Here is a 21,753-nt window from a genome sequence, read left to right on the forward strand (position 1 = left end):
TGGGGAAAAACCATTTATTTACTAAGAAAATTAAACCCAAAATGTATAGCAGAAAGTAATTTCTATGGGAGAGAAAATTAGCAAATGTGAATAATAGAATGAATTTCCTATAGGAAGTGGTACTTGAACAGAGTTTTAATGGAAATTACAGATATTATAAAGGGGAGTAACAATTTAAAGGATATTAATTTTAAAATTCAGTATTTAAGGGAATGAATATCCTTCTTCTGGTTAAGAAAGTAGTACAGTGTCCTTTCCAATATAACACAGGACAGGGAAAAAGCCTATTCAAATCATACCTCTTCATTAAAATTCATAGTTATATTTTCAAATCTGATACGTTCTTTCAAGAGTGAGAACATCTTTATGTAATACATAACCTATTTCCTGTCCTTTATCTGCCAATTTTAAGACATTATTTTGTTAAAGAAAGATAATGTACCTTCCTTCTCACTTGAATTTCAAAAACCAGTGACATTTGATGTTATATTGCCTCAAAAAACATTTTTTAGTTAGATCATATACAAACTATATAAATGTACATGTATCCATAGATATGTACACACATAAATATGCCAATTCATCAATTCATTATTTATTAAAAACATTTAACAAGCAACTTTAAAATCTAGTTTTAGAACCTAGAAGTTCTAAATACTTTTAAATAATTTAGACTTCAATTTAAAAGGGAATATAACCATTAATAAATCCTTCATTTATTTAAATTTCCTAGCTTTGGGTAGAATTTTTAGCGTACAGCTGAAAATCTGCAACTGAAGCAAAATATATGAATCTTTAACTACAGTAACCAAGTCAAGTAAATTGAATTTGAAATCCTAGTTCTATATTTATAATAAAGCAAAAGAAAAGTTACCATGCCACAAGCAATGCTATACATAGGAACATAGTTCAATGTCTATTTCTCAAGTGTGACACTGAATATTCATGCAACTATGTGAAGGATTTATTTATAAGATTGGTTCCAAGCTAGTAAAATGTAGGCTCCTTGAGGGCAAGGAGCTGTTTCATTCTTATCTTTGTATCACTGACACCCAGCACTGTGTTTGATACACAATAGTTAACTGCTTGCTTAACTGAGCTGGATATTCAACTTTATTCTTTACAGAAAATTCAACCTACATTCCAAATGTCATTGTACCCTAGAACACTGAAGAAGCGATAAATACTGAAGTATATTAAGACATAATGTTAAATCCTGCAAATTAATCAACCAACAAGCACATATTAGGCACCTACAATGTGTTCACTGTGCTAGAAACTGTAGTTAAAAAGGAAAAAAGATGAAACAATTCTGCCACTCCAGGAACCTGCACAAGAAATGAGAAACATTATGGTGGGTCGATGAACCTGGAAGAGAGTGAGGCTGCAAGAGTCTGCCTCACTTAAATCCAATTCATGAACAAATCAAGACATCACCCATCATTCAGGATTATTCTGCTCTGAACATCATGATGTCATTGGTCCTCTTTTAAAAAGAAGGATGAACAACAACACAATTTACATCAATATTTAAAGATACCCTGTTGAAAGTGAGGAAAAGATATTTAGGTCTTTATTTTCTATAATAAAATGTCATTACAGCACAATAAATAAATTTATGTTTATATGACAATGCAATTAACAAGAATCCCCAACTCAAGGGGGAAAAAACCACCACAGCCCCTTTAGCTATTAGCTGTTACATTAAAATAAGCATAACAGGCATAACAATTACTTGCCAGTATTGACAGAAATCACATGCCTAAATATGTAAAAATGCTCTAAGTCACTATTGATAAGAGAAATGCAAATCAAAACAACTCTTAGGTACCACATCTCTCCCGTTAGATTGGCTAACATGACAAAACAGGAAAATGATAAATGTTGGAAGGATGTGGGAAAATTGGAACATTAATACATTGTTGGTGAGGTCGTGAACCAATCCAGCCATTCTGGAGAGCAATTTGGAACTACGCTCGAAGGGCTATAAAAAAGTACATACCCTTTGACCCAGCAATACCACTTCTAGGGCTGTATCCCAAAGAGATCACAGAAGTAGGAAAGGGATCCGTATGTACAAAAATATTTATAGCAGCTCTTTTTGTGGTAGCAAAGAATTGGAAATCAAGGGGATGCCCATCAATTGGGGAATAGCTGAACAAGTTGTGGTGTATGAAGGTAATGGAATACTATTGTGCTGTAAGAAATGTAATAACCTGGAAAGACCTATATGATATGATGCTAAGTGAGAAGAGCAGAACCAGGAGAACATTGTACACAACCACAAACATACTGCTTCTGTGATGACTTTGACAGACTTGGCTTTTCTGAGCAATACAAGGTTCAAAGACAGCTCCAAAGGACTCGTGATGGAAAGAGCTAGCTCTTTCAATCTGCATTCAGACTCCCCAGTTCTTTCTCTGGAACACCCAGTCTGAATGCAGATTGAGGCACACTATTTGCTCTCTCTTTTTTCTTTTTCCTCTCTTTTTTTTGGTTTTGTTTCTTCTTTCTCATGATTTATTCCATTGGTCATAATTCTTCTTTACTACTTGACTATTATGTAAATACGTTTAATGCGAAGGTATATGTAGAACATATATCGGATTCCATGCTGTCTTTGCGGGGAGGAGAAAAGGGAAGAAAATTTGGAACTCAAAAACTTGTGGAACTGTTGTAAACTAAAAATCATAAATCTAATCAAAATACAAAAAAAAAAAAGAAATCACATGCTTAAGTACTCAGCACAATCAATAAACGAATGAAATAAATGACATAGACAACTGCTTTGTCTTTGAATCTGATGCTCACCAAGTAGTGCCTGAAGACCAAGAAAATGTATCCTTGCTGACCAGGGTTGTTTCCCATCCAGGAATCTAACACCAGAGTAACGTCTGACACTAACATTTTATTATGTCTTCAAGTTAAAGAGATTTTTTCCAGGAAAAAATCGAGCAAATATATAATTGAACATATGAATGTCATTTAGCCCATGAATTTGATATTTACCAATTTCAAAGTAAGAATTTCATTTAATATACTATAAAATGCTTCAGACAATTATTACAAATTTGCAAAGAAAAACTTTTAATTACCTTAACATACAGAGACAAATTAAAATCTGACACAAACCAGCTCAAGTGAATATCTTGTTAAAAGAGCTATATTTGTGAAGTATGCTTTTAAAAGTTTAAATATGTTGAAATGTAATTCGAACCTGTATATTACTGATGCTAACTAATTTTGTGAATTGTAACAAGTTAAAAAATAATGGTTATAGCCAAGAATTTAAAGTTATTTTGTCAAATTTAGTGATGCTGAATAGGAAAATGAACACAGAGTGTACTTTGCACAGGTTAAATGTGCAAATGTTACTCTAAATGAAAAACTGAATGCTTGAATTTTTTTAAGTGAATAATTAAGTTTATCCAAAATGGTTCTAGGCAGCAAAGGGCTCACCATCACCACCCTCACTGCTAGGCTCCTTCTTTAAAGGGAGTAGCTTGGTCAGTATTTCTTCTAATCTCCAAGTTTCCCAATCTCAATGTCAATGTCATCCTGACCCCTCATTCTTACTCACCCCCACATATCTAATCAGTTGGTAAATCTTGTGGTTTCTTTCTCCATAACATCACCTGCACCCTTCCCTTCCTCTCTATACAAACAGCCATCAATGCAGTTCAGGCTCTGATCATCTCTTGGCTCAACTACCGTAATACCTTCCTATTTGGTCTCCCTCTTTCAAATCCCTCCTTATTCCAATCCATATGGCTGCTACAGTGGTTTTTCAAAAGCAAAGGTCTAGCCATGCCACTCAACAAACTAGTTTCCTTATCACTTCTAAAACAAAATATAAACTCTTATGTTTGACACTTCAGACACATTATTCCCATCTACAAACTCTGTGATCCAGCTATATGGGCCTCCTTGCTTCCAGTTATGTACATACAATGCTCCATCTCTCCTACCCATGCCTCTGTACAGCCCAAATTGCATTCCCTCTCACCTTGGCCTCTTGGAATCCCTGATTTCCTTCAAGACTCAATCAGATACCTTAGGTACCATTGTAGCAGTTGAAGTTAAATAAAAATTTGCTGCTTTTAAATTGGATGCCACAAAAGAAATTCTCTCAATAGACATATCAAAGTTCTAAAATATAGAATTTTATCAGAATATCTATACATACACACATATATCTTAGAACTGTGGTCACTACGGTGGACCTACAGTAGTGGTGGTGGTAATAGTAGTGGTAGTAGTGGTGGTGGTGGTGGTGGTAGTAGTAGTAGTAGTAGTAGTAGTGGTAGTAGTAGGAGTACTATGGCACTACAGTAGTACCTTGTCATACTGGAGCAGAGAACTGATAGAGCATTAGTGTATGTTATTCAGTTATCAGTGATGTTATTTACCTCCTTCATGCTAGTAGCTCTCTGAATAAGCTAATTTTCTTTTTGCTCGAGATCTGTATATTCCTGCTACAAAAGGGGTGTGTGTGTATGTGTGTGTGTGTGTGTGTGTGTGTGTGTGTGTGTGTGGTGGCATTTTTCTGTTCTTTATGAGACTATCTTCAACTGCCACTGTATCAGGAACTACAACTTTAGGGCCAGGCACCCTCCACTACAGTACTCCTCTCTGCATCTTCCTCTATTGCCCAATCAGGGATTACTGCCAAAGAATTAGGGAAGTAGCTAATGATTTCTTCCCCTTAATATCGCACGCTATAATCCTTGAGAAAAACATTTGCTTGGGACACGTGGAACTCTCCAGGCTCTGGTAAATCATCATCTAATATTTAAATGAATGTGCACTGGTGTATTAAGAGTTAATTTGGTTAAGGTAAAGAAGTATGAGAGATTTTGGAAAGTCAGAAGTCCTATTAGTTTCATGGTCTGTCTGAAAGAATACCTGTCAGCAAATTCTTTTGAGAATGAGGAGGCCTTCATGAATTTTCATGCCAAAAGCAACAGAAAATAAGTATGATCTGATATTTTAATGGCAATTCAGTGGTCTTGTGGACATGTTAATTAGAAGTGGTTAAAAAATATTTTGAGCTTCAGATTGGTTGAAACTAAAGAGTATCTGGATTTTGTATATTTATACCACAAATGTTTATTGCCTATAATTTCATCTTGATCCTGATTAAGGTGTTTATGTTGATGAATCAGCAATCCATCATGTAAGGGAAAGCATGTTAACAAGCAACTTGTTGGGGTGCTCTCCTCCACCCCTTACCCAACTCCAGCATATAAGAATATTTAAACCAATCATAGTGATTGCTGAGAAAGGTGGGGAATCTTGTCCTGTAAAGGCAATTGGCAAAATGCCACAAAACCATCCCCCACCATTCTGCTTTTCCCTTTTAAAAAGAAAGCTTCGGACTACTTACACCATAGGAGTGGCTATGAAAAGCCTTGAAAAAAATATAAATTCATAATTAATAAATTTCTGACTTTTTCCCATAATTAAACTGAATTCTGAAAAAGCTTCCCTCAGAGGCAGGATGTGAGGGTGGACAGTCTCATTTTAACCAACATATTTCAAGTCTTCCAAACTGATTAAATTAAGATAAATCTCTCTTTCTTTAGATGGCTTCAGCTCCCTTTCCAACTCTCAGATTTTGTGGTTCTGTTTAAGATGTCTGTACTCGTGCTATAAGAAATGATGAGTAGACAGACTTCAGAAAAACCTGGAAAGACTTGAATGAACTGATGCTGAGTGAAGTGAGCAGAACCAGGAGAACACTGTACACAGTAACAGCCACATTGTGCGATGACTAACTTTGATAGACTTAACTCTTCTCAGCAATGGAAGGATCCAAGACAACTCCAAAGGACTCATGATGGAAAATGCTATCCACATTCAGAGGAAGCACTTTGGAGTCTGAATGCAGATTAACATATCATTTGCTCACTCTCTCTTTTTTTGTTTGTTTCTTCTTTCTCATAGTTTCTCCCATTGGTCCTAATTCTTCTTTTCAACATGACTAATGTGAAAATAGGTTCAACACAAATGTATATGTAGAGCCTATATCAAATTACACACCATGGGCGGTGGAAGAGATGGGAAGAAAATCTGGAACTCAAAATCTTACAAAAGTGAATGCTGAAAACTAAAAATAAATAAATAATTTAAAAAGATGTCTGTATTTGTTACCTCTATTTTCCACCCTCTCACTTCTCAAAGCCCTTGCAATCTTATTTTCATACTCATCACTAAATGAAATTGCTCTTAGCCAATGATCTCCTAATTACCAAATCCAACGATTCCTTTTTATTCTTCACCCTAACTGTGTCTTGAATTTGTGAAGACAATTTTTTTGTATCTAAAGGTAAGACTTCACATTTATCAATACTGAATTTCATCTTACTGGATTCAACCCAGTGCTTTCATCTGTCAAGATTTGTTGGATCCTGACTATTGTTTGTATATAGTCTGACCATCGAGTGGTTGGAGAACACATGTCAAAATCAATACCAAATTAGAAGGACAAAAATGAAAATCTAACATTACATGCAATCAAAATCATCCAAAATTGGGAAAGGGATAAAAGTAATGATACTAACTTTGATTGTAATTACTGCTTAGAGAAATTTAGCTGATAAAACATCACTGCAAAAAACCAAGAAACCACTTTAGCAAGCAAACAGTTGATTGATTTCCTAGTCAAGCAGAAAGGGCAGTCAAAACCAACATCAGTTTAGGGTATAAGCACAGGTGCGAAATCTTATGGAGCAAGATGGCTGTATTTAAAAACAAGCAGCATTACGACAAAAATAGGAAAAAAAACTTTTGGGAAAACTAGCTTGTACAAAGTTTGATCTGAGACCCAACTAAGTTCAACCACAACTGGAAGCAAAAATGTAACAGATCATCCAGATTTCCTAGCTATAGCTATTCTCATAATCTATGCTACTGAGTACTAACATTTAGATATGATTCCTAAAAAAAAATTGTGCAAATAGCATAAAACATAAAACAAATTCAAGAGGAAGGAAAGATGGAAGGAAAGAAGGAAGGGAGAGAGGGAGGAAGGGAGTAAACAAGGTAGGAAGGAAGGGAAAGAAAGAAAAAAGAGGACACTTGCAGAAAATAGAAAACAGGCAGGTTTTTACAGATTCTTTTCTGTAGCAAATCACATGACTGACTAGAAAATGTGGAGACTGTTGTAATAAACCTCTATATTTGCTTTTTGTTACCAAAAAAAAAGTGACTCAGTAGAACATAACATAGCCTTGAAGGGTCATCTCCAAAGGTAGCTTTCACTGAGCTCTGGGAACGGACTCAGTTTAAAAAGGCCAAGGTCTCCCCATGGAATCCTGGGACATGTCAGTCATCCTGATCTAATATCTTGCAGCTGGACCCAGAAGGCTCCAGAGGAGAGAGTAAGGCTAGTGACTTTGCACAGCCCTGCCCCACTTAAATCGAATTGACTTGCAAGTCATGACATCACCTTCCCAACGTCATGGTCCTCTTCGAGTACGAAGGACAAACGACAGTAGCTTTCATGTACATATTAAGATGAAGAAAAATTCCTTAATAGATGAGCTAATTCTGTTTAATCCTTTCATAATCAATACCAAGAAAAGCATGAAACATGGGGATATATCCTTAATAAATGTATTCTCCATGACAACCTAGGACATTCTGCAAAAACTCCAAAAAGAAGGATTTTCTATGGATAGTGAGATTACCTAGATTCCCCTCTCTGGAATAATATTGAGCTGATGGCACTAAGCGTCTGACTAGTTTCCTTCACAGAGAGGAAAAACTTCCGAGATAACGAATGACCATTGGCCAGAATCTGACTATACCTGAATTAGTTCAACTTTCCATATATCTAAGACAGACCCTGAGGATCAACAATGGAATAGGAACATAACTGAACTGAACTACATTTAGGAAATTTCACAGTACTTCAGAAAATTCCCACCTCTTCATTATTAATATTCTATGGCTGTGAGTTATAAAACACCATGATCTCAGAGAGAATCAAAATTACAGGTGAACCAAAGGATAACAGAGGGAAAACATAGTGGGTTTACATTGGCTGCAGTGTATTTCCAACAATAAAGTGGCCTAAGAACTATTATCAAGGCAGAATTAAGTGGAATGAAAACATCATACACAATGACCACAATAAGAAAAAATAATAATAAAATGAAACTGATTATAATGACCAAATAATTATGAATAAAAAGGAGAGGAAAATTTACTTCCCTCCTATTACTAGAGGTAAGTGAATGTGAGGGTGGAATTTTGCAGATGTTATTGGATATAGTTGGTATTGTAAATTGATTTTAACTCTTCTTTTCCCTTTTGTTACAAGAAAAGCCTCACTCTGGTTGGGAAGAGGCAAATTAGGAAATAACTAATATGAAAAAGGTGATCAATAAAATCTGAGGCACACACAACTACAGACACAGAAATATCATCAAGGAAATGTGTGGGCACAAAAGCAGATCAAGTGGTCATGTAGAAAGAATATTCAAAGTTGTTCCAAGGTGCAGCCTGTTTTGTTTTGAAAAGCCTACTATCCTTAGGAGAGACAGACTGTACTAATTCACATTTATTAGGGCTTATATAAGATGCAAGAATTCAGTATGAGAACTGAACTGTCTCCGATTCAAAATAGGATCTCGAAGACCAGAAATTCTTAACCTGGAGGCATGAAGTCTGATCCTGCCATAAATCAAAATGATACAGGAGGGGGATAGAGAAGAAAATGAAACTTGTGATTTTCCACCATAAGCTTGGATTCTACTACGTCTTCATTTATTATAACTCCAAGTAAACTTTTATGCCCTAAAAAAAAGGACTAACAAACAAGTTTTAGCTGATGTGGAATTTTTAAGTATCCCAGAGTTAGGACTTTCACTAGTAAGCAAAAATTAAAAATAAACATTAACTTTCCCCACACACACAACCCTACAATCAAAAACCAAAAAAGAAAAAAGTGTGCCGGAAATCAAATGAAAACCAGCATTTATTAGCAGACATATATTGAAACTATGAATGCTACTACTGTTAATCTCTGCGACAGATAATGAAGTACAGGTTAGCCTACTAAATGCTATCTATAATCATTTCAAATTTTTAATGAAATAGACAACCAAATTGTTCATATAGTTGTTCCAATGCCACAAACCTTAATAAGCTAAGCTACTAAGGAAACAGACACAACAAATTTAAATGTACAGAAAATCCTCAAACTACATCTTAACCATGAGTTACAATTTCCTCTTCCACTACTTCCCCAAACATACACCTAAAAATAAAAGGTAAACAGACACCTTTGATTTTGAATAATTAGGGCCTGAATATAATAATTAAGATGACTATATTATAAATATAAATTCTATGTGGCAAAGTCATTTAGGTTTAATAAAAAAAGGAGGAAAAATTACCAAACATCTGCAACTGTCTTCCATTTTATCAGTTCTGTATATTGGCTCATCAGAGGACCCCCTTCTCTGAGTATTGGGTCTCCAATGGATTCCCCCTAGGAAAAGGGAAATGAAAGCTCTTAGGGGCAGCTTGCATGGAAATTGGGTAACATGGCCGGTGGGACAGAGAATGATCGTGGGAAGGACATGAGGTAGAAACGGACTGCATAATTTGGGACAAAGGATAATTTCTACTATGGGGCACTGCTTCTATCCGCATCACCTTCCTTGTGAATTGATAATTTTTAGTGAGGCACAACAAGAAAAAAACAAAGGACAATAGGGTAAAATTTATAAAGGTGATAACAGATATTGCTTAGAAAAGGCTAAAATCAGTTACTTCACAAGTTTTAATTCTATGAGCAATATAAGAAGACAATAGATTACGAATTAGAGAATAAAACTTCAGGACAGCAAGGAAAGAAAATTAATGAATAAATTCTTCTTAGAAAAAGAGGAGGAAAAAAACAGCTCTAAATTAACAAAACCAGTTAGATGGTAGGAGAGGAGAGGAAAGGGAAGTTTGACTTTATTGAGAGGAAAAAAATTCAATACCTAGATAAATAAAAGAAAAAGAAATTAACAATTTAAAGAAAACACTTAAAATAGAGAAAAAGTTGACACTATTTTGGGGGGGGGGGGTGCAGGGGAGTTTGAGGAAGTAAAGAACCAGTGGGAAGAGGACTGTATTAGTGTAGCTTAAGCAAAACTAATCATAGGGACAATTGATAAAAGAGAAAGAGGAATAAACAACATTTTTAAAAAATTAAGAGTCACCCAAAGGGAAATGAAGAAATGCATGGTGAGCTATCAACCAACATAAGTGGTGTAAGGGATGTAGCATGAAGAAAATTGGCCAGTAAAGCGCGGAGTTTTGAATAACCAAAGATCATCTGTATGCTCCACTGATATTGATTTAAATACAGGAAATCTACCTGAAGGCCCTTCAGGACTCCTGAGGAAGATTTATCAGAGGCCTTGGTAAAAAAGTTAAAACTCAGGCTGGCCCTAAACTACAGTAGTCTATCGAAACTGGCCTTCACACTGTTTTTCACATACTACACTCCATCTCTGGTCTCAATACCCAACCATGGTCCTCTACCAAGCCTGGAATCCAAACCCTCTCTTTTCCTCCACAACAGAGGATCCTTTCCAAACTCAACTTCTACACGAAGGCTTTCCTGATTGCCAGATGTTTCTGCCACCACCCTGCCTAAACTATTTGTATTTATTTTTGGATAAACTGAAATAGGTACATGCTGTCCCCCCAGAAGAATGCAGGGGGAAGTGCAGGGACTCTAGTCCTTCGTATCCTCAGCACCTAGCAGTGTTTGTTAACTAAGTGAAGAAGATGGATTGCAACGTTGATTTAAAGGCCTTCACAATTTAGCTCTAGACTTACTTCCATATTTATTTACTTATTTGAGGGGGGAAGGCAGGGCAAATGGGGTTAAGTGACTTGCCCAAGGTCACAGAGCTTGTACGTCGTGTCTGAGGCTGGATTTGAACTCAGGTCCTCCTGACTCCAGGGATGGTGCTCTACTCACTGAGCCACCTGGCTGCCCCTTCCATATTTATCATACATGAATCCCCTTGACATACATTACATTCTCTAGCCAAACCAGTGTATTTGCAGTCCCTCAGACAGTGTAAATGTACCTGAAATACAGCAGTTGATTGATTAGACTATTGGAACCCACACAGAAAGTCTAGAGATTTGAAGTATATTGTGCCTTAGTCTTTATAATTCTTCACTGCATAAAATGAAATAATCTAATGACTTAAACCTTAAATCAACTTCATAATACCATATTAATGTATTGCTCTAAAATGCTGGCAGATCATTTATCACATTCAGTGTGAAGAGATGGGAACAGATTACATGAATCTCATCACCTGGTCCCCATTTCAGCTAACACCTCCCCCTTTCAGAACTATATTAAGCATACTTATATATGTACACTCACTTTACTTAAATATACCAATCTTGGGCATGCAAAAGTAGAAGCAGTTTTTCTTCCTAAGTTATTTCAGGAAGTCTCTGTAAGCCTAGCTTTTGAAGACAACTAATATTTGGCATATCTTGCCACCTCAGTATTTGTGGAATCTCTCCTTTACCAAACACCATTTATGCCTCAAACTGCTTGCTTACATGCACTGCAAACCTGACTTTAAGTGTACTAATAAATGTACTTTTTTTCAAGTAAATAAATGATTTAATGCTTTCCCTTGGAACTCTGAAATTATTAAAAACAGGTTGTTCAAATTAGACTGAAAAATTCACTTAAGTAAAATGCTGAGGGTTTAAGATATCAAATTTATCTATAATAAAAATGTATTTTAATCAATGTTTAACATAAAGTCATTTGTCCACTTAAAATTTGTTTTTAATCTATCACAGGAAACTCCCCCCCTTCTAAGAAGTGAGAAAACTGAGGGTACCTGTACTATTACAATAAATACATTTTTGGATAAGGAATACTAAAGAAATAAACAGATTTTCTTATTGGAAATAAATGATAGCATTTGACTTCACTGACAACTTTGAGCAAAAAGACAACTTGAAATTTTTATGTTCCAAGTTAGTATCATGCTTAGTACTAAAGAAAATAAAATTTACATAAATCGGAACAATGCTTTACATTTATAAAGCACTTTATAATTTGCAAAGCACATTCATATTATCTAATTTTATATCATATCCACAAATAAAGACTTTATAAAGATTTAAAATCTACACTTTAAAGTAGTACTATTTAAAACTGTATTTTTATGCAAATGAATACAAAATTTATCTTTCAAATATTACTACTATTAACCAACTGAATGGTCATGTTATGTTAAGAAAAGTTAACGTGGTATAATATTGGCCTTTTGAAAACCAAACGGAAAAAATACCTTAAAATTGTGCTTTCTTTAAAAGAAAATACAAGAACTGACTGATTTATCATCAAATTTAACCAGCAAATAATCCTAACTGCACTTAAGATAAGAAAATACAATTTCTACAGCAAACTGAGGAATATTTTAACGTTTCTGTGCTCACTGCATTACAAATGTACTGAAAATATGTTAGAAGAGGGAATTTTAGATGGCTAAAATACTCTCCCTTCTGCCTGTTTCTTGCAATTGCCGACAATATAAACTTTCAGCTTGGTACAAAATAAAAAGTGGGGAGAAAAGTAAAAGCACAGCCTTACTATAAATATCTGACAATTATCCTTAAAACATAACAATGGGGGTGGGAGGTGGGGAGGAATTCATTAACTTACCAAATATAGTCTTCTACTAAAATCCAGTATTCAAAGTCAAGATACTCTTTATCTTAATCCTGTAGGTTTGCCAGACAAATTGCAAACTGTGGTACAACGATGGCAAAGGAGAGTATTATGATCTCTTTCTGCTCAGTTACACTCAGAGGACACAGACTACTTGATAGGAGCATGCTCAGTATCTAATTTAAAAAGCTTGGTACTTCATCTCAGCATGTGATGGCCTATTTCCAAGAAAACTGAGAGAGCTGTAAATCCAATCTAAAATAATTTGCTGCATTAAACAAAACCGGGCCACCAAATATTGATTTTTTGCTTCATGATTTTTGTGGTTCATTTAGCATGATATGGCTGGAAACTTATTTAGAATTTTATTGAAAATCCTTAGGCTTCAATATTTCTTCAAATATATCATCGTGAACAGGCACAATTTTAATGAACTGGAAACTTCCCCCCCCCAAAAAAAACCCTACAAGACTCACATAAACAATGCTTTTACATTTTAATAGCTTTCTTCATCTCTTCAAAAGGGAAAAAAATTAAACACACTATGCTGTATATCAATAAATAACTAAACTCAGAAAAAATTATTTACTCAAGATCACACGTAACATTCCAGGTCTCAGTTTTTCATTGAGAAAACAAAGGGGGGGGGGTGGGCAAATGACCTCTAAAATCCCCTCTAAATCCCCTCAAAAATTTACTAAAATATTTTAAAGTATTTTTTGCGGTAGCCTTTGATATCATAAGGTATCTCATTTAGACACACAAAATAAAACATACCAACAGAAACCCACATCACTACTCTGCACAGCTTCACCTTGATTTTGCAGTATACCCATCCATTACACTCCTGAACCCTGTGATACTGAATTACCAACTAGCTGAAAAGAAACACCCTAACTCTTACATTCTATGCAATCAGACCATTCTCATGTGCCACTTTAGAGCTTCACTTAAAGTTCCATTTGACCCTCTGTAATTCCCATTCTGTAATTAGCAAACTTCTCCCTTCATTTTGGACCTGTCCACTGTGCTGCTTGGGATCTTCAAAGACACTCTTCTCTTGCACTGTGCCTTTTTTTTCCTCATGACTCTAACGAACCGGTTCTGAAAGGCAGTGGAAATCTTTATCTTTGCTCACTATCACTTTGGGACTCTCTCTCTGCTGCCTTTTCTCAGCAACCTGTCTGTCTTTGAGATTCACTCTATCAAAATGGACCTTAAGTCATCTTCCTCCTTTCTAAAGGAGCTCAGTACCTGCCCCTACAGTCTTCCTCTCAAACTCCAACTCACATCACCCTAAGTCTTACAAGTCTCATATCAGAACAAGTAAGGCAATAAGCATTTGGCACCTGCTACGTGCCAGGCATTGTGCTAAGCTGTAGGATACTGGGGATACAAAAGACAAAAAACACTCCCTGCTCTCTTATGGGGGAGACAACATGTAAACAACTGTGAAAATAGAATTCATACAGGCTAGACTAGAAATAATTTCACAGGAAAGCAACGAAGATTATGGAGGGCTCAGACACCCTAACTCCCTGGTCCTCAGTGTCCTCACACTCTCCATTCTACTTTACCCACAAACAACACGAACACCCTTAATCCTGCCATCACCCATAAACGTTCTACTTGCATGTTCAAAATCTCTGAAATATTCTCATTTGGTTGTACTTAATGGCATCCAATCTTTTCCTATGCCTTCCCCTACTAAACTCATTCTTGTACACCACAGCATTTTCTCAGACTCTGGCTCCTACTTCACTTTCCTCACTTCCCCATTTCAACCCTGTAGTTAACCAAATCAACTCTATGTAATCCTGTCCTCCAGAATCCTTTATCTCCTTATCTTATTTCTGCTCATGCACTGCCAAAGTTCAATCCTGGACGACTCCCACCTTCTACTTCAAGGGCTGTTGGACAGAGCAGGAAGAAGTCATATCACCAAATGAGCCCACTACAAATTTATGATATCAGTCAATCAAAACGTATTTAGTCAGTGCTTACTATATGTCACCCACTTCATTATGTGCTGGAGATGTCAGTACAAAGAATGAAACAATCCTTTTTAGCAAGGACTTTCCATTCTAGCAGAGAAGACAACAAGGATATATATATAAATATATACAGTGTAAGTATAAGGTGAATAAATACGAATATAGTAAGTAGTTTGAGATGAAGGTCACTAGCAGTTGGGGGTGGGGGGCAGGAAAGACCTCATGAAAAGCATGGTTTCTGTGCTGCATCTTAAAGAGAGGAACTCTATAAGAAAGCGGAGGGTGGGAGGAGGTGGGGGAGGCAAGGAGGGTGTATATTACTGAAATGTAGGATGGCCAGTGCAAAAAACGTGAAAGGTAGAGAGTGAGATGGTGATGGAGAGAGAGAAAGGGAGAGAAAACAGAGTCAGGCAGACAGTAACAAGAGAGCGAGGGAGGGAAGAAGGGAGAGAGAGACAGAAACAGACGGACAGAGACACACACACAGACACACACCCAGTTTGGCAAGGACTGCAAAGTATGAGGGCAGGGTATGACAATCTGTAGGTGGGAAGAGAATCATGTCCAATGAGTCTAGAAAAATAAGGCTTTAAAAAGCAAGAGGAGGTTACATTTTATCCTAGAAGTAGAATGAAGCCTCTGGAACTGATTGTAAAGGGAAGTCACATAGATCTACACTTAAGGGAAGTTAAACATACATATGTTTTTAATCTCTGTAGGCAAGTATGTGTACATCTGTGATCTGCAAAGAGATGATATGTAAACCCATGAGAACTTGTAAGGTTACCAAAAGAGTACAGAGGGAGAAGAAAAGAGGAAGTAGAGAGAAACTAGGTAAAATCTAGTCCTGGAGTTAGGGGCAGTGATATGGATGAGCCCAGCAAAGGCTGAGAGTGGCTAGTAGAAGAATAACCGGGATATAGCAGTATCATGAAACCAAGAAAGGAAAGAGTATCTAGGGGGTAAGGGTGGTCATTAGTGACAAATGCAGCACAGGTTAAGAGAGGGGAGAAAAAATGACCAGCCTTGGCAATTAAGAGATCATTAAAATAAACTGGTTTTGGTTGAATGGCAAGGTTAGAGGCCTGATTGCCAAGGCTTATCTAATCTCAACTGGGCCCCTCACTGAAGCAAGAACATGCTTTTACTCTTCCCGACCTTCAATAACACACCCTACGGAGGATATTCCGAGGCTTCCATCCTGAAGCACTCCACCATCTGCTCTGCTAAGGACTTGCCTCTGATTTTATGGAGTAAAGAAACATTTGCAGTATGTTCTCTCTTCTCACTAGACCTACTATCCCCTTCAGTCTATCATCTTAAACATCTCCTCCATTCCTCAACTAGACTCCTTGAAAATGCTATCTATAATCATTACTTCCACTTCTCCTCCCATTTAATCTTCAACCTTAACCTGCATGCATATCACTGAAACAGGACATCCAGAATCCAAAAGAAATTTAAAAAAAAAAACAAAACCAACCCAGAACTCACTCAGCACCCCTCCCGCACCTCCCACTCAACTAACAGTGAGGCTGTACTAGCAGACCCAAGGACACAGCACAAACTTACAGCAAAACTCCCATTATACCCTGGTTCCTTCCCTCTCTTTCTGGTGCCATGAAGACCCCAGCTCTAGGCTGCAGAAGTTTGCTTGGGTCTTGACAGCCAGCTCAGTTACAGCCCTTTAGGAGTAAAAGCTTGCCAGGGGCTGCAACCTGGAAGGACCAGTGCTGGGTCAGAGAACTAAGGAACAGAGTGAGACAGGCCACCAGGATAGGATGCATGTGGACAGGACACAGGTATGTGTGTGAGAGGAGTGAGGACTGCACGATAGGGTGGCACTTCACTAAGTCTGAGAGAAAGAGTACAGCATCCACCTCGGCTCAGTTTTGATCATCCAAAAGGTAACTGAGGGCAATAAGATAAATCTTCAAATCAAAAGCTTTTCTATATAATAACTGGAAAACACAATAAGCAATAAAAGGGAAATCTCATCCCAAATAATAAAATGCATAAAATATCTGCATAAAATTCACAAGACTTACATAGATTCAATTACAAACCACTTCTTAAAAAAATGTTAAATGAGTATTCAGTACTCATGGCTAGACTGTACCAATATAATAAAAATGAGGATACTACCAAAGTTAATTTATACTCTTAATTCTACACCAATCAAATTACCAAGAGGACGCTATAAAACTTGATAAAATAAGAACAAAATTCATTTGGAAAAAAGAAAAGATCTAGAATGCCAAAGGAAATTTTGAAATGTAGTAAGGACAAAAGGAGAACAGTACTTCCAGACCTCAAACTAATATTATAAAGTGGTAGTCATAAAAACCATTTGGTGCTGCTTAAAGAACAGAGAGACAGATCAATGGAACTAAGCAGGCAAGGGAGATTCAAAAACAATGTAACTCAATAACTTAGTATTTGATAAAGAGGAAAATAAATTACATAGGGAAAAACTGACTTTATTTGTTAAAAACTGCCAGGGAAACTGGAAAGCAGTCTGGCAGAAATTAGGCCATACTCTAAATGGATGTGACGTTAATGTTAAAGATCATATTATAAAAACTTAAAAGAGAAACACATCATATACTTCTTATAGCTATGGGTAGAAAATGTATTCTTAACCAAACAAGAGATAGAGGTAATTACAAAAGATAAAAAAAGATAACTCTGAGTACTTGAAACTGAAAAGCTTCTGCATATGCAATATGAATTTATCTAGGATAAAAAGGGAAGTGGAATCTTTCCATCAAATTTCTCTGATAAGGGTTCGGTATCCTATATATATATATATAAAAATTAATAAATATATACATAAGACTAGTAGCCATTCTTTAATAGATAAATGGTCTCACAAAGAACTGTGATGTATTCACGAACAAGTGAAAAAATGCTCCAAATTACTAATAAAAGAAGTACACAACAACAAAACAACCTCATATCCTGAAAACTGGCAAAAATAACAACAAAAAAGGGCAAAGGAATTGTGAAAGACAGGCACACTGACACATTGTTGATAAGAGTTGTAAAAATGATATAACCAATTTGGAATTATGCAAATAAACCAGAGTCTCCATTACTGGGACTCTCAAGAAAAGAGATTACTCAAGGAAGCCATCAATAAGAGAAAATTGCCAATCTACCTTAAATATTTAAAATAACAATTTTTGGAATAGCTAAGAATGGAAACAAAGTATATGTTCATCAATTGGGGAATATTTAAACAAACTGTGGTACATGAATATAATGAAACATTACTGCGCTGAAGAAATGGTGTGTAATAAATACGGACACATGGAAAGATCTATATGAACTGATTTAGAGTGAAATAAGCAGAGTCAAGAAAAAACATACACAGGTAACTACAATATAAAAGGATTAAATAGTACTCAAATGAAAATATATCTGAAGATACTACCCCGCCCCACCCCCATGGGGGTGAGAGATCCACAGATGTTACACACTGTACATGTTTACTGATTTTTTTCAATATATTGATCAGTTGTGCTAACATTTTTTTCTCTTTAAAAGGTATTGTTTCTCATGAGTTGCTCTCTGGGATGGAGAGAAAGAGTGCTACATGGGATACTATGGTGACGTAAAAAGCAGAAAATATCAATAAAAACTTATTTTTCAAGAATGAACAAAAAAAAGAATGCCATTTTGTAGCTGTGTGTAAGCTAGATGGTAGGGGAGAAATGCTGGAAACAAGGGGATTAATAAGGAGACTACAGCAATAGTCCAGGAGGTTATGAAGGAGATGGATGTGAGGGGGGAGCAGGTAAAAGCTACAAGACCTTGCAAAGGATAAGATACAAGGGATGAGTGTGAGTGAAGAGTCAAAGAATGACTCATAGAGTAAAACCTGGTACTCTAGACCAAGTGAGGAAAGGGTAGGTTTAGAGGTAAAGATAAAGAGCTCTATTTTGGACCTGTTTAATTCAATGCCCTTGGGACATACAGTTGGAGATAGGTTGAATCCAAGGAATTTAATGATATCATAGATTGAGAAAAGGACTCAGGACAAGGTCCAGGTATACAACTATGCCTAGAAAGCAGGATATAAATGATACTACCAAAGGAAATTGAGAATGATCAGTCAGGCAGGTAATGAACTATGGCAGAATAGGGTCAGAACTAGGTCGGGAAAACCCAGAATGGAGACAATACTCAAAAGTGGGATAGGAGAAGGAGAGATTTCAACAGTGCCAAATGCTGCAGAGGCCAAGAAGGACGAGAACTATTCTAGGCCAACCCTAACCCAAGCCAGTCCAAGGATTCAGGGTTGGAATTAGAATGCAATGAGATGTGGTGGACTGTAAAATGCAATAAAAATAACTTCACTGATAACAAGAGATTAAAAGAATACAAGTTCTAAAGTTTAAAAATATACTGGCTCAGATAAAATACTACTCCCCTCCACCTCCATGTTACCACAGCAACTAACCACTTAAGTCAGGAAGGCTTTCCCACTAAGCTGAGCTCCTGTACTAGGCCCCCCTAAATTGGGTCTTTCATGCCTCAGGCCACTAGGAAGTCAAAGGCTTCCTGCCCTTTTAAAGAACCATCCAGCCTACATAAAGCAGGCATGACTCATCCACAAAAAATAGGAGAAGACTACTGGAGAGAAACTGGGCAAGAGAGGATGTTGGGGGAAGGGGCAAATTAAAGAATTCAGTGTTGGATAAGTCAGTTTTCGATTGTTGTCAGGATATCCAGGTGAAGATACATGTCAGATAGCTGGGATACAGATGGGCCTGGTGACACACATTTACGCCGAGGTCAATTACCTCCAGATACAGTAGGTAATTGGGAAAAATGGTTTGCAAACCTTAAAGCACTATGCAAATATAAGCTTTCCCCAATCCTTCCATTATTTCCATTTATTACAGAAGCAATGCATAGATATTACAAAGAGGCAAATTAAGGCTTGAAATAAGCAAAAACATTTCAATAATTAGAACTATCTAAAAGCAGAACTGGCTGCCTTAGGAGTTGACAGGTACCCCTAACAGGAGATTTTCAAAAAGACTACTTTGGGTGCATATTACGGAGAGGAATCTTCGAGATTTTTTAACAGATCTTTAATAGATCACTGAGTGACTACTCCCATGGGGGCAGCAGTGTCATGTTGTAGTAAGAAAAGTGATAGCATTAGAATCAGTAGCCTGAGTCAGAATCCCAGTTTCAACACTTAGACTAGCTATGTGAAAACACGCAGGTCATTTAACATACATCAGTTTTCTCACATATAAAACAGGAATTACAACATTTGCACTATCTCATAAAGAATTGTAAAGAAAGGTGATATATTCTTGAAGCTGTTAACTTTCTTGCATAATGCTGCAAATTAGACTCAAAGGTAAGCAACTCCCACTTTATTTGCCTAAGGTTATCTCTTTAAAAGAAAAACAAAGAATTTTCAAAAAATGTCTCCACCACTAAAAGGCAAATTCTATTCCAATTATAATGTCCTTGGGGGACAGAAGATGTTGGGGAACAGCAGGACAAGCAAATGGAACATTCTAACAGGAGACCTATGTGCTTAATTAGCACAATGCCTAGCACAGAGCAGGAGCTTCATAAATGCTTGTTTACTTGATTTGACTTTGATTTTTGGGTTAAGACAACTTCATACTCAAATTAACAAAATGATAGGTCAGCCCAAAATAAATTACAATTTCTTTTCATTCTGAAAACTAGAGACAAATATGTCTCTCTCATTCAGAGCACAAAGGCATCTATGTATTAAAGGTAGTTTTCCCACAAAATTCACTGTATTGTATAGGCATTTTTTAATGTTAACTTAGGTACTTAAAAAGCATGCATTCGAGATTTCCCCCTCTATTTTAGGTTCATTCTATGAGATTCTATAACACAACACAATTGTTTTTTTAAATAACAAAGCTGTTTTTCTCTATTCTTGCTCACAGGAAATGAATGAAAAAGTTAGATATTTTAGGCTGACGATAGATCCAAATGTAAAGACAAAGTGCCCTCATCTGGCCAAAAGAAAAATCAACATTCTATGGCTATACACAGATTTCCCAGCTTCCAGAACTTAATTAATTTTTTGTAAATAAACCTAAGTTTCAAAAATAAACAGAAAGTCAACGGTAAAAATCTTTTGCTACTTTAGTATAAAATATATTTAACAATAAAATAAAGGATCAACTGCTAAATAAATAATCTTGTTCCAACTAGTCAAAAATACTTTTGTTACTAATAGCCTGTAATTTGCAAATTCTGAAACACAAAATTTGGTAGAATTTTTCTCTGTCATTAAGTCTGAGCGAACTATATATTCTCTCTATAAGGAAATATCTGAGAAAACATAATCTGTCTTTTTTTTTGAGTACTTTAGGTATTACAGCAGTAGTATATGTGGACTTTTCTCAATAAAGTTCTCCTTTGATACGTCATGCAGGGTAGTTTGGAGTTTAAACCAGGATCTCTAATACATTACCAGCAGGGTGCAGGCTCTGCCAAGTTTAAAAATGCTGGAAAAGCAAACAGAACATGCCCTAAGTTGATGTACCCCCTTTTGAAAGCCTACTCTGGCTAGCTAGTTATGTAGAGGGAAGTCCATTGCTATTAGACTGGTCATCTGGGTATGAATTCTTTGGCTGTGAATGCCTGCAATTGGTTAATCAAACAAACAAAAATACAAAATGAATCTTAAGCTTGTGAGAACCACTTCCACATATTCAATGACAGTGGCAGAATGGTAGTACATGGAAGTTGCCAAGAATTCGTAGACTTTAACTTAGTTCTGAATAGTCTAAAAAGTGAGAGATTCCTATCTAGTCAACATGTGGACAAATGGTTGGAGGAATTGAAACATAATAATCCTGTATATTCTCCCTATAGTTTTGTCAAATATCCAAGAAACGTTATTTCATCTTACATTGCAAAACTCATGATGAACATTTGAAAGAGGAATACTAGAAAACAATCGTAGTGTGTGGGATGAAAGACCCTCACCAATTAAATTTATAATAAGGAGACATCTCAGGGTAG

General features: G+C 36.3%; 1 protein-coding gene across 9 annotated transcripts in view; it reads right to left on the reverse strand.

Moving 5' to 3' along the window:
• Positions 1-21,753, reverse strand: part of PLEKHA5 (pleckstrin homology domain containing A5) — a 196,476-nt gene that overhangs the window by 123,798 nt on the left and 50,925 nt on the right. Inside the window, exon 4 of one of the 9 annotated variants that reach the window (XM_036758856.1) lies at positions 9,405-9,499. The exons of the other annotated variants lie outside the window; for them this stretch is intronic. Within the exon in view, the coding sequence (XP_036614751.1) occupies positions 9,454-9,499 (46 nt within the window). The 3' untranslated portion in view covers positions 9,405-9,453. The remainder of the gene's footprint in view (positions 1-9,404; positions 9,500-21,753) is intronic. 9 annotated transcript variants of the gene reach the window in all.

This window comes from Trichosurus vulpecula, chromosome 5 (assembly GCF_011100635.1).
Source record: "Trichosurus vulpecula isolate mTriVul1 chromosome 5, mTriVul1.pri, whole genome shotgun sequence".
Classification (NCBI taxonomy): Eukaryota; Metazoa; Chordata; class Mammalia; order Diprotodontia; family Phalangeridae; genus Trichosurus; species Trichosurus vulpecula.